A 15,653-nucleotide genomic window follows, 5' to 3' on the forward strand; every position below is an offset into this window, starting at 1 on the left:
AAAGTTTGGACACACCTACTCGTTCAAGGGTTATTCTTTATTTTTACTATTTTCTACATTGTAAAATGATAGTAAAGACATCAAATCTATGAAATAACACATGGAATCATGTAGTAACCAAGAAAGTGTTAAACAAATCAAAATATATTTGATATTTGATATTCTTCAAAGTAACCACCCTTGATGACAGCTTTGCACACTCTTGGCATTCTCTCAACGAGCTTCATGAGGTAATCACCTGGAATGCATTTCAATTAACAGGTGTGCCTTTTTAAAAGTCAATTTGTGGACTTTTAAAGAACTTTGAACGTTTCTTCAAGTGCAGTCGCAAAAACCATCAAGCGCTATGATGAAACTGGATCTCATGAGGACCGCCACAGGAAAGGAAGATCCAGAGTTACCTTTGCTGCAGAGGATAAGTTCATTAGAGTTAACTGCACCTCGGACTGCAGCCCAAATAAATGCTTCACAGAGTTCAAGTAACAGACACATCTCAACATCAACTGTTCAGAGGAGACTGCGTGAATCAGGCCTTCATGGTCGAATTACTACAAAGAAACCACTACTAAAGGACACCAATAAGAAGAAGAGATTTGCTTGGGCCAAGAAACACGAGCAATGGAAATTAGACCGGTGGAAATCTGTCCTTTGGTCTGATGGCCAAATTGGAGATTTTGGGTTCCAACCGCTGTGTCTTTGTGAGACGCAGAGTAGGTGAACGGATGATCTCCGCATATGTGGTTCCCACCGTGAAGCATGGTGGAGGAGGTGTGATGGTGTTTGGGTGCTTTGCTGGTGACACTGTCAGTGATTTATTTAGAATTCAAGACACACTTAACCAGCATGGCTACCACAGCATTCTGCAGCGATACGCCATCCCATCTGGTTTGCGCTTAGTGGGACTATCATTTGTTTTTCAACAGTACAATGACCCAACACACCTCCAGGCTGTGTAATGGCTATTTGACCAAGAAGGAGAGTGATGGAGTGCTGCAACAGATGACCTGGCCTCCACAATCACCCGACCTCAACCCAATTGAGATGATTTGGGATGAGTTGGACCGCAGAGTGAAGGAAAAGCAGCCAACAAGTGCTCAGCATATGTGGGAACTCCTTCAAGACTGTTGGAAAAGCATTCCAGGTGAAGCTGGTTGAGAGAATGCCAAGAGTGTGCAAAGCTGTCATCAAGGCAAAGGGTGGCTACTTTGAAGAATCTATTAATATATTTTGATTTGTTTAACCATTTTTTGGTTACTACATGATTCCGTATGTGTTATTTCATAGTTTTGATGTCTTCACTATTATTCTACAATGTAGAAAATAGTAAAAAATAAAGAAAAATCCTTGAATGAGTAGGTGTGTCCAAACTTTTGGCTGGTACTGTACATGTCATGTCTTTTGGGTTCAGAACAGACTTGGGTTCAGATATTATTTGAAATCGTTCAAATACTTTGAGCGTTTGATTGTGGCTGCCTGCAGTGCCAGATGGGCAGGGTTGGCACTTTTGGGATAATTTCATTGGCTCCTTTGCGCCAGGCTAGCTCACTAAGTGCAGCTAAAATATTTGACAGAAAACTAATTCTACTAGAATCCAGATTTGGTTGTTTGGGTTCAGAGGTTTTAGTTGTCACCTAAGGCCATACAGTGAGGGAAAAAAGTACAGTGGGGGGAAAAAAGTATTTAGTCAGCCACCAATTGTGCAAGTTCTCCCACTTAAAAAGATGAGAGAGGCCTGTAATTTTCATCATAGGTACACGTCAACTATGACAGACAAATTGACGAAAAAAATCCAGAAAATCACATTATAGGATTTTTAATGAATTTATTTGCAAATTATGGTGGAAAATAAGTATTTGGTCACCTACAAACAAGCAAGATTTCTGGCTCTCACAGACCTGTAACTTCTTCTTTAAGAGGCTCCTCTGTCCTCCACTCGTTACCTGTATTAATGGCACCTGTTTGAACTTGTTATCAGTATAAAAGACACCTGTCCACAACCTCAAACAGTCACACTCCAAACTCCACTATGGCCAAGACCAAAGAGCTGTCAAAGGACACCAGAAACAAAATTGTAGACCTGCACCAGGCTGGGAAGACTGAATCTGCAATAGGTAAGCAGCTTGGTTTGAATAAATCAACTGTGGGACCAATTATTAGGAAATGGAAGACATATAAGACCACTGATAATCTCCCTCGATCTGGGGCTCCACGCAAGATCTCACCCCGTGGGGTCAAAATGATCACAAGAACGGTGAGCAAAAATCCCAGAACCACACGGGGGGACCTAGTGAATGACGTGCAGAGAGCTGGGACCAAAGTAACAAAGCCTACCATCAGTAACACACTACGCCGCCAGGGACTCAAATCCTGAAGTGCCAGACGTGTCCCCCTGCTTAAGCCAGTACATGTCCAGGCCCGTCTGAAGTTTGCTAGAGTGCATTTGGATGATCCAGAAGAGGATTGGGAGAATGTCATATGGTCAGATGAAACCAAAATATAACTTTTTGGTAAAAACTCAACTCGTCGTGTTTGGAGGACAAAGAATGCTGAGTTGCATCCAAAGAACACCATACCTACTGTGAAGCATCATGCTTTGGGGCTGTTTTTCTGCAAAGGGACCAGGACGACTGATCCGTGTAAAGGAAAGAATGAATGGGGCCATGTATCGTGAGATTTTGAGTGAAAACCTCCTTCCATCAGCAAGGGCATTGAAGATGAAACGTGGCTGGGTCTTTCAGCATGACAATGATCCCAAACACACCGCCCGGGCAACGAAGGAGTGGCTTCGTAAGAAGCATTTCAAGGTCCTGGAGTGGCCTAGCCAGTCTCCAGATCTCAACCCCATAGAAAATCTTTGGAGGGAGTTGAAAGTCTGTGTTGCCCAGCGACAGCCCCAAAACATCACTGCTCTAGAGGAGATCTGCATGGAGGAATGGGCCAAAATACCAGCAACAGTGTGTGAAAACCTTGTGAAGACTTACAGAAAACGTTTGACCTGTGTCATTGCCAACAAAGGCTATATAACAAAGTATTGAGAAACTTTTGTTATTGACCAAAAACTTATTTTCCACCATCATTTGCAAATAAATTCATAAAAAATCCTACAATGTGATTTCTGGAGAAAAAAAATCTCATTTTGTCTGTCATTGTTGACATGTACCTATGATGACAATTACAGGCCTCTCATCTTTTTAAGTGGGAGAACTTGCACAATTGGTGGCTGACTAAATACTTTTTTCCCCCACTGTATTTGATCCCCTGCTGATTTTGTACGTTTGCCCACTTACAAAGAAATGATCAGTCTATAATTTTAATGGTAGGTTTATTTGAACAGTGAGAGACAGAATAACAACAAAAAAATCCAGAAAAACGCTTTTCAAAAATGTTATAAATTGATTTGCATTTTAATGAGAGAAATAAGTATTTGACCCCTCTGCAAAACATTACTTAGTACTTGGTGGCAAAACCCTTGTTGGCAATCACAGAGGTCAGACGTTTCTTGTAGTTGGCCACCAGGTTTGTACACATCTCAGGAGGGATTTTGTCCCACTGGCTAGGCCACTCCAGGACCTTAATGTGCTTCTTCATGAGCCACTCCTTTGTTGCCTTGGCCGTATGTTTTGGGTCATTGTCATGCTGGAATACCCATCCACGACCCATTTTCAATGCCCTGGCTGAGGGAAGGAGGTTCTCACCCAAGATTTGACGGTACATGGCCCCGTCCATCTTCCCTTTGATGCGGTGAAGTTGTCCTGTCCCCTTAGCAGAAAAACACCCCCAAAGCATAATGTTTCCACCTCCATGTTTGACGGTGGGGATGGTGTTCTTGGGGTCATAGGCAGCATTCCTCCTCCTCCAAACACGGCAAGTTGAGTTGATGCCAAAGAGCTCCATTTTGGTCTCATCTGACCACAACACTTTCACCCAGTTCTCCTCTGAATCATTCAGATGTTCATTGGCAAACTTCAGACGGGGCTCTATAGACAAGTTTTTGAGCCGTTTCCGCTCTACTTCCTGAACTCCTCCCGTCGATGCAATCCAGTTCCGTTCTGCCGGGCTGGGTTTGTTTTGCTAGCTAGCTCCGTTGTGCCGACAAAGCACTGATATCGCAGTGACAAAGAGGATATAAAAATTACAATTACAACATGAAGAAAAGTGGTTCGGGAACGACGTGTGTGGTAGTTGGTTGCAAAAACTCGAGAAAGCACCTGAACGAGTGGTTAGATAGAGAGTGCTACGACCACAAACCAGCTACAAAGAGGCAATGTCCATACGCTCCATTGTTTACATTTTTTCGCAAGCCTGATACCGACTCGGAATCAAGGACCTGGCTGAAGGCATTGAATCTAAAGAAACCACCCCTCAACGTTTTTGTTTGTTCCTATCACTTTGTTGACCAAAAACCTACCAAGGATAATCCTTTCCCAGAGTTGTGGTTGGGATACAATCGCCCTCCCCAGCCAAATAGGCGTCAACTCACCCAGCGGACCACTGCCTCCTCCCAGATAAAGAAACGCAGACTTGAATCTGAGGGTAAGTTCAGCAACTTTAGCTATGAAGCTGACAATACTGTTAATTATGAAGAAGTTGTCATACATTAACATTGCTACCAGTATTTTGCTAAGGCAGTTGATTGTTTTGGAGATGGGACAAACAATGCCCACGATAGCTACATCATTAATTGTGTGTGTGTGTGTGTGCCTGCCTGCGTGTGCCTTAGTCTACATCATAAATACAATGCAAGGTGGCAGGCTGTTGTGATGATGATTGTGTGTGTGCGTGTGAGTGCAATGTTGTAGTACACATTTTTCCATTGTGATGTTTGTAGTGAGAGGACTCTATGCCTGCATTAATTTTGCTCCATCCATGTTTTCTCTTCCCCTTTTTAGATGCTCCAGAAACCTGTCAGCCTGTCTGTGAGGCCGAGCCTGCTACACCAAAATTTCGAGATGCCCAGACCCAATGGGTAGCCAATGTCCGCATACATGTGGAAAGAGCAATCCAGAGACTGAAGGTGTTTAAGATTTTATCCCAGAATGTTCCCATCAGCATGGCACCGAAACTGGACAACATCTTAACCATCTGTGCTGGCCTAGTTAACCTGAAGAGTCCACTGATCAGTGAGGTTTAGAATCTTGCCCTGTGTCCCTGTCTACAAACACCCAGCCATGTTGTTCATTAAATACAGATAAACACAACAAATACTGCGTGCATTGTATTTTTAAATATTATATATGAATATTTTCATAGTGATGTAATTGTGTGGGCTGCTTTTGTATTTTACTTTTTAATACCTGTTGAGATTAAACACGCAATCTTTCTTGTTGAAGCCATTTGTTTAGTTTCCTCAAAACAATTAATTAATCGAGTGTTATTTATGTACAGTATGAGCTTACTATGAATTATGAACTGTGTTAAAATAAATTGTAGCACTCTAAGGATTGAAATTACATCAAACTTTATTTTCACTCAAACAGTAGGCACACTGATATATTGCACAGCATAAAGAGATCATGTAAACAATGGACATCTGTTGGCTCCTGTGGGCATGACCTAAATAAGGCAGTTTATTTTGGTTTTAAAATGCTGAGATATTTACTGCAGAACTGTAACCTTCCCTCAACAAAATCATCAACAATTTTCGGGAGCATGTGGGCAAAGTAGAATGTGCGCAGCCTTATGATATGCCCCTGGACAAAGCCTTGGTCGTAGGGTACTTCGATTTCTAGGTGCTCAGTTTTGTTCCAGATCACCAACCTGGAGTGCTGAACCCCTGTGCAGTGCATCCCAATTTGTACCTGCATGTAGTAGCCTTTTGGACCATTGCAGGCAATATGGTAATCTACCCTATCTCCGTTTGCCACAGTTGTGATTTCGCAGTTCTTTGTTGCCAAAAATTCTGCAAGTGACTTGTTTCCCATCACAGGTGATTTGATCTCCAACAGAATGTCGTTGTTTATCACTCCATCGGGAGATGCTGCAAGCCACGGTTCCTTTTCGCACACCACTAAGCCTTTGGTTTCAATGCTGTTGCCCAGAGTTTCCAAATAGTCCCTTGCAAGTTCCTCCCCCTCCGCTCCTTGACGGGTTGCGGCATTGCCACGGAAGGATGGGTGTAAGTGTTCTGACAAAAACTTGTCAGGCGCCGTGGTTGAGCGAATGGGCACCTTTCTAGCTGTGCTCGCTGTGATGCGCACTCTCCGCGCATCATGCCAGACCTGTTCTTTGCTCTGTGCTTTTGTAGCCTTCTCAATCTCCTCAAGCTGGGCTGTGGACATGTTAATGTATTCATCATAGAAGGTTCTGCATTTTACACAAGCCAGTGGTGTGTGGTGCTCTTCATGGTGTAGGAGATGGAGGTGTGGACATGGTGTTGGCTCGGTGATGGAGGAGGTATTAGCATTAAAGCAGAGCTGCAGGAGGCTATTCCCAGGGCAATTGAAAAGTGCTGCCATTGGTGAGGCAAGTGCGTTCTTCCTCCACTCTTCAAGAGTCCTAAAGAGTGTCACCTCCTGTGGTAGAGATCCTTCCTGTTGTGTCGTTTGAAGCGGACATACTTCATCTTCCTCTGACCAGCATTTCTTTTAGACCCAGCATTCCACTGGTTCTGTCCGTCTGTGCAGGCACGCCCGGTTTTCCCCTGTCTCACAGCATTTTCTACCTAGAGAGATATAGTAAAAACAGTGCATAGATATTATAATGGGTTCACTGCACACATGTCATATGATGTAACACGAATATGAAGAAAATGCGTTATTATCATAATTCAATTCAATAATGAGCGCGCTTATCTAAACGGCACCTAAAAGCTGTCTCAAAGAACCAGCAAAAGTAATGATTATGAATATGTAAAATATTGCAATGAGACATTTTAATTGTTTATTCATAAACAAGTGTTCGGTTCATGCATAAGCTCCAGTTCAGGCCGGAGCCTTATGTTGTCATTATCTATTGTCTGTCTGCTATATTTATTTTTTATTTATTAAATCCAGGAATTTGGTTAATGAAACATTTATTTAAATTAAGATACAATTAATACAAAACAAAATTCGCTTTAAAGGCTTTGTTCTTTCTGTTTTGAGGTGTCTGTGAAAGTCTGAAAGTCTTTAGTGCCGCTTTCAGAGCGCTCACGTCCATAATGGAGAACTGTCGTAGGCCTAATATTGTTTTTTCCTCATAAATGCAAACACGAAAATTAAAACACAAAATAGTTTTTTTTTTTTTTATAACAAATGTATGGATTTATAGCGTTTTGAAAAGAAGACATAGGCCTAGGCTACAATGGTCAAATAATTACCTTCCACAGGATCGCAGCTGAGTGGGAACAAGATCTCCCTGGTCCAGCAACACACGTACATCCAGCAGTTTTGACTTCTCCAGCTTCAGTTACCAGCACCCAAGCATTATGCCATGCATTGTTCAAACACTGGCTAGGCTCTACATTTGCTTTCAGATAAACAAAACGATCATGTTTGTATGAAATGACACAACCGACTTTGTTGCTGTGCAGATATTGATATGCCTCGGGCTTTCAGATTGTCCATTGCTTTTCCATCTATTGCCATGGATTGCACGAAGTAGGAGCAAATCTTGCTATACGTTATGTTGGGCCACGTCGTCATGTTATCCTCCCAGTTCTGCACTGAATTCGGGTGGAGGAGAGTAACGCCATCTCCAGTCAAAGTAGTAGAACCGTGTTCCCAAGCTAGCGTCGACATCGCTGTGTTTACACCGGCAGACGTTGTACAAACAACTTCCGGCGGAAATGAAATGCATTTGTGTAGAGTTATGGCGCCACCCGTGATACAGCGCGTAAACTTGTCTATATGTGCTTTCTTGAGCAGGGGGACCTTGCGGGCGCTGCAGGATTTCAGTCCTTCACGGCGTAGTGTGTTACCAATTGTTTTCTTGGTGACTATGGTGACCCAGCTGCCTTGAGATCATTGGCAAGATCCTCCCGTGTAGTTCTGGGCTAATTCCTCACTGTTCTCATGATCATTGCAACTCCACGAGGTGAGATCTTGCATGGAGCCCCAGGCCGAGGGAGATTGACAGTTATTTTGTGTTTCTTCCATTTGCGAATAATCGCACCAACTGTTGTCACCTTCTCACCAAGCTGCTTGGCGATGGTCTTGTAGCCCATTCCAGCCTTGTGTAGGTCTACAATCTTGTACCTGACATCCTTGAAGAGCTCTTTGGTCTTGGCCATGGTGGAGAGTTTGGAATCTGATTGATTGATTGCTTCTGTGGACAGGTGTCTTTTATACAGGTAACAAACTGAGATTAGGAGCACTCCCTTTAAGTGTGCTCCTAATCTCAGCTCGTTACCTATATAAAAGACACCTGGGAGCCAGAAATCTTTCTGATTGAGAGGGGGTCAAATACTTATTTCTCTCATTAAAATGCAAATAAATGTATAACATTTTGTACATGCGTTTTTCTGGATTTTTTTGTTGTTATTCTGTCTCTCACTGTTCAAATAAACCTACCATTAAAATTATAGACTGATCATTTCTTTGTCAGTGGGCAAACGTACAACATCAGCAGGGGATTAAATACTTTTTTCCCTCACTGTACATAGCCTGTGTTATATAAATGTATATTCCTTTCTTGTTGTATTAACTTTTTAAATTCCTCACTAATCTGAGATGAATGTAGAGATTGATTTAGAAAGAAAACATTGGAGTTTCTCAATATTGGAGATGAATAGACTGACCTTTAAGATGATTGACAGTGACTTTTTTTGATTATTTTATAAACTTTCTCAGATTTGACCTGAAAGACAATAATAGCCCGACAGCCACATTGTAAAGTAGAAGCAAAGCTTGAGAGCAATTGAGTGGCAGTAGCCACAACATCTTAATATCATTTGTAATATCGCAGAGAAGTGTTTCAACCAATAGGCCTACCTTTAATACTTTAGTCTCTATCCCAATGGATTTAAAGGCCCAATGCAGGCATTTTTATTTAAATATGAAATAATTTATGCGTAACAATTTAGTACCTTACTCTAATAGTTTTCCATTAAATTTGTCAAAAATAAACAAAAATAGCTTTTTAGCAAAAAAATATTTCTCAAGCAATAATTTTTCTAGGACTGTCTGGGACTGGTCTGAGTGGGGATGGGAAAACTGAAAACTAGCTGTTATTGGCAGAGAGGTTTGGAACTCTCTTTGTTATTGGTCTATTCAAATGTATTCCACCTGGTGAAGGGAACCAGGCAAGCAAAAACTCCCCATTGCAAAACCTGCTGATCAACCAGCAACTATCAGGAAATAACTTTTTTCACACTTTTACAGTATTAGTTTCAGCAGATGTACAATATGATACAAAATGAAGGGGGAAAAGTTTTGACTGCACTGGGCCTTTAAAACTCTGTTACTAGCCTGTGTGGTACACTATCTCTCAAGACGTGCTCACTGAGATTCTCGTGTTTCTCTCCTTCTGGAGCTTGGGCTCCGGGCTGAAGTGTGCTTGCCAGAGGAACAACGTGTAGGAAGTGGTTTTAGTCAGACAAGGAAGGGGTAACGACCAATCTGTCAGTGATAATAACGTGACAGCTGGCTACATGCATACTCCTACCTATACAATTGGTTTACGTCAGTATCATCACCCTGCATTATGGCAGACAAGGACTCAGGACATGCCCAATTTCTCTAAGTTGATTACGGACATTGTGTTCCTCACTATGTTCAGATAAGATTACTCCCACCGGGCCTTGCACATAGATAGATACATTTTACGGTAGGATGTAACCCAATTGAGGCTGTAATATGTTTAGCGGCTCCAGAAATAGGTTGTTGTACATACTTTCTCCCCATCTATCAATTTCATGACAGCTAAACAGGATACCGATTGGTTCATTTGGGATGATAGCACCTTATAAGTATTAGACGTATTCTTCCAAACCGATCCTACTGTTAGTATAGATAGAAAGTTGGTGGCCTATAGAGGGTTGGGAGAACTACACATGATATAGTCATTAGTATTCCTGCTTTTCTTGTATATATTTAGTTCGTACAGATTTTATGGGATATTTCAAAATAGACTTGGATGTTTGTTTAGCTGTGGAGACCAGTTCAAAAGAGGAGCTTCGATATTACATTGTGTTTATTTTGCTGTGCAGATGGAAATGTTGAGATAGGGTTGGGTATGACTTTGTACCATTAGATTAAACGTGACCTTTCGGTTTTAAATATACTGCATATCCATTTAGAAGTACAATATGCTGGAACTTTACTCTTCAACCATAAGAGATTTGAAAAACAATTATTGGACTTATGGAGTGACTGAAACACTTTCTGCCCATGATTCACCAATACCTCCAAGAGCAAGGATTGCAGTGATCTCTAGTCTAAATGAGTTAACCTTACTTTTAGGCTATATCAAAAGCATTTAAATGCTTTCGAGTATGACTTGCTGTTAAGTATTTCATATACAGGAAATGTCTCTATCCACAGTAAATGTTTACAGGAAGTGTTTCTATCCACCCACTAAATCTCTCTGTATGTTTTTCTTTGTAGTGAGTGTGAGGGCGTTGGATGTCACAGTGACCCAGAGCAGCATCCAGGTAGCCCGTGGCCAGGCGGCCATCTTGCCCTGCTCCTTCTCCACCAGCGCTGCTCTCAACAACCTCAACATTATCTGGATGGTCATCCCGCTGTCCAATGCCAACCAGCCCGAACAGGTAACCCTCCTCTAAACATGTGTATGTGATCTGGGTTGTCTGTGTGCCTCAAAACCGTGCTATCAAATCAAATTGTATTTGTCACATGCGCCGAATACAACAGGTTCACTACCTTACAGTGAAATGCTTACTTACAAGCCCTTAACCAACAATGCAGTTTTAAGAAAGAATACCAAAAAAATAAAAAAATAAAAAAATACAATTTAAAATATTACGAAATAAAAGTAACAAATAATGAATGAGCAGCAGTAAAAATAACAATAGCGAGGCTATATACAGGGGGTACCGGTACCGAGTCAATGTGCGTGGGCACCGGTTAGTCGAGGTAATTGAGGTAATATGTACATGTAGGTAGAGTTATTAAAGTGACTATGCATAGATAATAAACAGAGAGTAGTAGCAGTGTAAAAGCAATGCAAATAGTCTGGGTAGCCATCTGATTAGATGTTCAGGAGTCTTATGGCTTGGGGGAAGAAGCTGTTTAGAAGCCTCTTGGACCTAGACTGCATGTGTGTGCAAATTTGGACAAGTTTGGATATTTTTCAGTTGCATGCACCTCTATGTACAGTATGTATGTATGAGCTAAAGGCATTAGCTGTAGAAAGCTAACACAAGTCTTCAGGACTCAGGCAAGGTTACCGTCCCATACACCACCATCACATCCCTCTCCACAGTTCCATACACCTACGCTCCCTCCCTAACCAACAAAATCTCTCAACACAACTATTATTGACGCGCCAGACTGGTCACCTCAATGAGGATTTGTGAATATACTGTACTGTATTCCCATGTGACCCACATGAGTCGCACTCGGACAATATCCACACCGCACGCATCTGTGCCAGGCCCCCTGGGTATTGTAGTGTTTGGAGCGTGGCGTACGGCACATACAGCACCAAACTAGTCCCTGTGAACAGACTTTATCTGTAGCCGAGCCAGAACCGGATGTAATCGGCTGCTCCTGCATGCCCAAAGAAGGTCGCTGTTGTGTTGTATGGCCATCAAACAAAGCACGCAGGTTTCTCCTGGTCTGCAGCTGCAGGCGCCACAACCTCACCTGCCTCCAACACGTTTAACCTCATCCACGTAACGTAATAATCTTCTGCACTAATTAACCTGGAGCAGCTGTTCTCACCACACACACAGGCACACATGCACACACACACACTCAGATAAACACACGCATGCGTGGGAGCACGCACACACACACAATCAGGCAGATAAGCACACACATGCGTGGACACACCACACACACACACACATGCACACACAATGAGAAGTAATAACAGGGGTGTAACTTTGGTTTTAGAAGTGGGGGGGACATAATTATAAATATGTTTTTATCCAGTCAGATAAACACTCCAAACAGCCTACCCGACCGCTCGGAGGCGTCCGCTTGGTCCTAAAGCACAACGTTGTCTCGTTTTGTATCACATTCCAATGATAAAACTGGATGGGACAAAAATGCAATTTCAGAATGTGGGGGGGAACATGTCCCCCCTGTCCCCAGTAAAAGTTGCGCCCCTGAGTAATAAACACACTTACATGACACAAATGCACACACAGTAAACACAATCAGAAAAACATACATACTGTACATAGAGAGGCATGCAACTGAAAAATATCCAAACTTATCCAAATGTGCACACAAGTGCACACACACGCACCATGCTCACACACCACACCTACACACAAGGTTGCACTGCACATGTATGTACCCACACACACACAGAGGCTGTTTTGACAAAGTCAAACGCACAGATGGAGAGAATATTGCTAACGTAGAGCCATTGGCTGTCTTAACCTCCTTCACGCCTGTCTGAGCACCCTTTTGGTGTAAACGGCGAGGCTCGGGACACATTGTGTCTGGATGATTCTAGCAGGAAGGAATGATTCCACCACATTCATTTGGTGACGTAGTCTCAGCGGAGAACAGATGTGCTGTGTGTGAGTTGTGCGCCACCTCAGGCTTTCAGGCACCGCCTCAACAGGAAGAAGACAGTCAGCTCTAGGCTAGCACGACAACACCTCATCAGAGCGACAGTATAGTACAGTACAGTACAGTATAGTATAGGATAGTATAGAAGTCACCTATACTCATCAACTTGGGTAAAGTAGTTTGAGTGCAGCACAAGTATGTAAAATTGTCCACACGTTACAATAGATATGTTTTGCACCAGAGTCACTACCAGTAGAATAACCAGTTGTAATTACCCTGTAACAAGCTAGTAAATACATACAGTTATGACCTAATGTACTTACCACTTAACTCTAACTTAAGCTTGAACTTTTTTTGTATTTTCTTGCGAAACAGAATTAACATTGGTAAGAACTGAGACATTGTCTGTAGTTGACATGCTTATTAAAGGTATATACAGAAGTTATTCCCTAAGAGGTATATTGGAATAATACCAGTAATATAAAGTATTGCCGTACCATAACAACATTTCGTACAGGTGCATGTTCAGTGAATGCTTCAAATAGAGAAACTTTGCAATTGTTTTTATTTCTATCACAAGCGTGCTAGTACTGCTTCTTCATGTTGTCTGGTGGGCTGTCTGAAAGGTTCACTGTGGTTTGAGTGTACACCACTGCCAGTGTTGTGACAGCACAAGGCCCACTCTGTAGGAAATGGCTGTCATGAATGATTATGGTTCGAGCCATACACCATGCATAATTTCTGAAATGATCTCATAAATGTACGTTTATGACGCATACATTATTTTTGTAGACAACAGACAATAATTAAAAGCGTACAGACATTTAAAGTCCTACATTTTGTCGCGTGTGAAGTTTGATCACAGTATTCCATTTTATGATTTTATATGATATAAAAATTTTATGGTTTATTTTAATTTATATGATTAGTCTTTCTAAGAACCACGGAAGTGTTAACACTGGAAATGACAGGCCTCGAGGGACCCCACTTTGAACAAATGACGAGTCTTTTGGACGTCAATATTCTAATGTTGGGACCGGTATCCAACTATGGAATAAAAAGGCAGCGTTTACAATGCACACTAATTCTTCATCACTTACCACACATAGGCCTATGCATACTTGTTTGTTTATTAGGGCAGACTCTCTCTGACTGCTTTGTGTATTTGGTATCTTTTAAACCATCCCTGAGGTTAGGAATAAGATATAAATAAGTTGTTGATTGAGTTTAGTTCACCCAGCTTTAGATTAAACGTGAGAACATCAGTCGTGCTCCTCAAAGACTCAACTCATAAACCATCAACCTTTTAGGCTGACTGACGATCAGATCCCTTTGCTCACTTCGCAAAGAGAGCTCTTCTAATTCTTCAGTTTGTTTACTCTAATCTTCCATGTTTAGCCTCAGATTAAAGGGGCAATCTGCAGTAGCTACATCCATTTTTGGACTGATGTGTCCATTGATTCTTGAAGAATATCACATATAAATCCCTCATGAGCTTAGTTCAACTGTCGTACCCCATCAGAACCCAAAATATAAGCTTGTTTTACTCCAATGTTTGTAAACAAAGTAAATATAAACAAAATATGGTTTAAACTATACATTTGGATGGTCAATACTTCCATCCATAGCTCTGTCTATGAATTTCAGAGTGGTTACATGTCTCCAGCCCCATCCCTCAGCTTTTAGCGAAACAGTGGTGGGGATAACGCTTTGTTATTGTTTCAACTGCTGATTGCCGCTTTATGGCCAATTGCATGCAGACGGTGGGGCCAGGTGTGTAGAGCCTTGGAAATGAATCTGTCCGTTCTCCTTTACTCCCTAATAACACACTGCGGTATCCTGATGCTAGGTGTTATAGGAAGTGATCCAGACCAGGTTCATACACATTTACATTTTAGTCATTTAGCAGACGCTCTTATCCAGAGCGACTTACAGTTAGTGAATACATATTATTATTATTTTTTTCATACTGGTCCCCCGTGGGAATCGAACCCACAACCCTGGCGTTGCAAACGCCATGCTTTATCAACTGAACTACATCCCTGCCGGCCATTCCCTCCCCTACCCTGGACAACGCTAGGCCAATTGTGCGCTGCCCATGAGTCTCCCGGTCGCGGCCGGCCTTGACAGAGCCTGGATTCGAACCAGGATCTCTAGTGGCACAGCTAGCACTGCGATGCAGTGCCTTAGACCACTGCGCCACTCAGGAGACTATACACCAGGGTCATATTTACTAGGCACGAATCGGAAGAAAACGGGCCGAAACTATCTGAACTTGCCCAATAAGAAATGCTTGTTTTTAACTTTTTGCAACGTTTTGCTATACGTTGTGCCCTAATGAATACAACCCATGTCATGGCTGATGAGAATGTTGGGAGGGGGGTTGTTCAGTGGTTTACAGGCAGGGAGAGGGGATGGCATGGCAGAGGGATATGGCAGTGGACATGGTCTTTGGGGCCAGGCCAGTTCTTACTAGGGATCACCGCCATCTGCACTCTTTTCCCGCCTACGCGTTAGATCGCCATATAAGTTAACACGAGAGCGAGAGGTGATCTCACGCACACAGATACTCAGTGGCTGCTGCGGTCGCGGGTGCGTTTGGGTCTCATCACAGCTGAAGGGCTGCCTATTCATCTGCACATAAGAGGACAAAGCGTACAGCACTCAGGAAACTGCGGCGCCGCAATTTACATGCAGTTAAGCAGCAGTGCAGAGGGAGAGATGGAGGGAGGAAGGGAGAGGGGAGAAGATCACGCAGCCCTACTGAGATGGTTCTGTGGCTCCCTGGGTGCTTTGAACAGAACAGTTCAATGGGGGTTCTTTCAAACAACGCTGAATAGCCTCCCTGATTCCCCAGGATGCTTTTGTGTGCCTGGCTGAAGGGCTAGGTGTTTTTTATTTAGAAGGTGCACGCAAATGGCTGCTTCTAGCAGAGTTCAAAGCAACAAAAAGCTTTTGAACACCTTCCGACTCTCAAACATGCAGCTCGGAAGAGCTCAAATCAACAGGAGGTTTTATTTCAATAGT

The 15,653-nt window shown here is 42.5% G+C and overlaps 1 protein-coding gene across 3 annotated transcripts in view; it reads left to right on the forward strand.

Moving 5' to 3' along the window:
* igsf11 (immunoglobulin superfamily member 11) overlaps positions 1-15,653 on the forward strand; it is a gene marked incomplete at both ends in the record, with an annotated part of 127,563 nt that overhangs the window by 98,392 nt on the left and 13,518 nt on the right. For all 3 annotated transcript variants that reach the window (XM_084147854.1, XM_084147855.1, XM_084147856.1), the window contains one exon: positions 10,524-10,687. In XM_084147854.1, coding sequence (XP_084003980.1) covers positions 10,524-10,687 — 164 coding nt within the window. The remainder of the gene's footprint in view (positions 1-10,523; positions 10,688-15,653) is intronic.

The sequence above is a fragment of the Coregonus lavaretus genome, assembly GCF_964263955.1.
Source record: "Coregonus lavaretus genome assembly, chromosome: 30".
Taxonomy (NCBI): Eukaryota; Metazoa; Chordata; class Actinopteri; order Salmoniformes; family Salmonidae; genus Coregonus; species Coregonus lavaretus.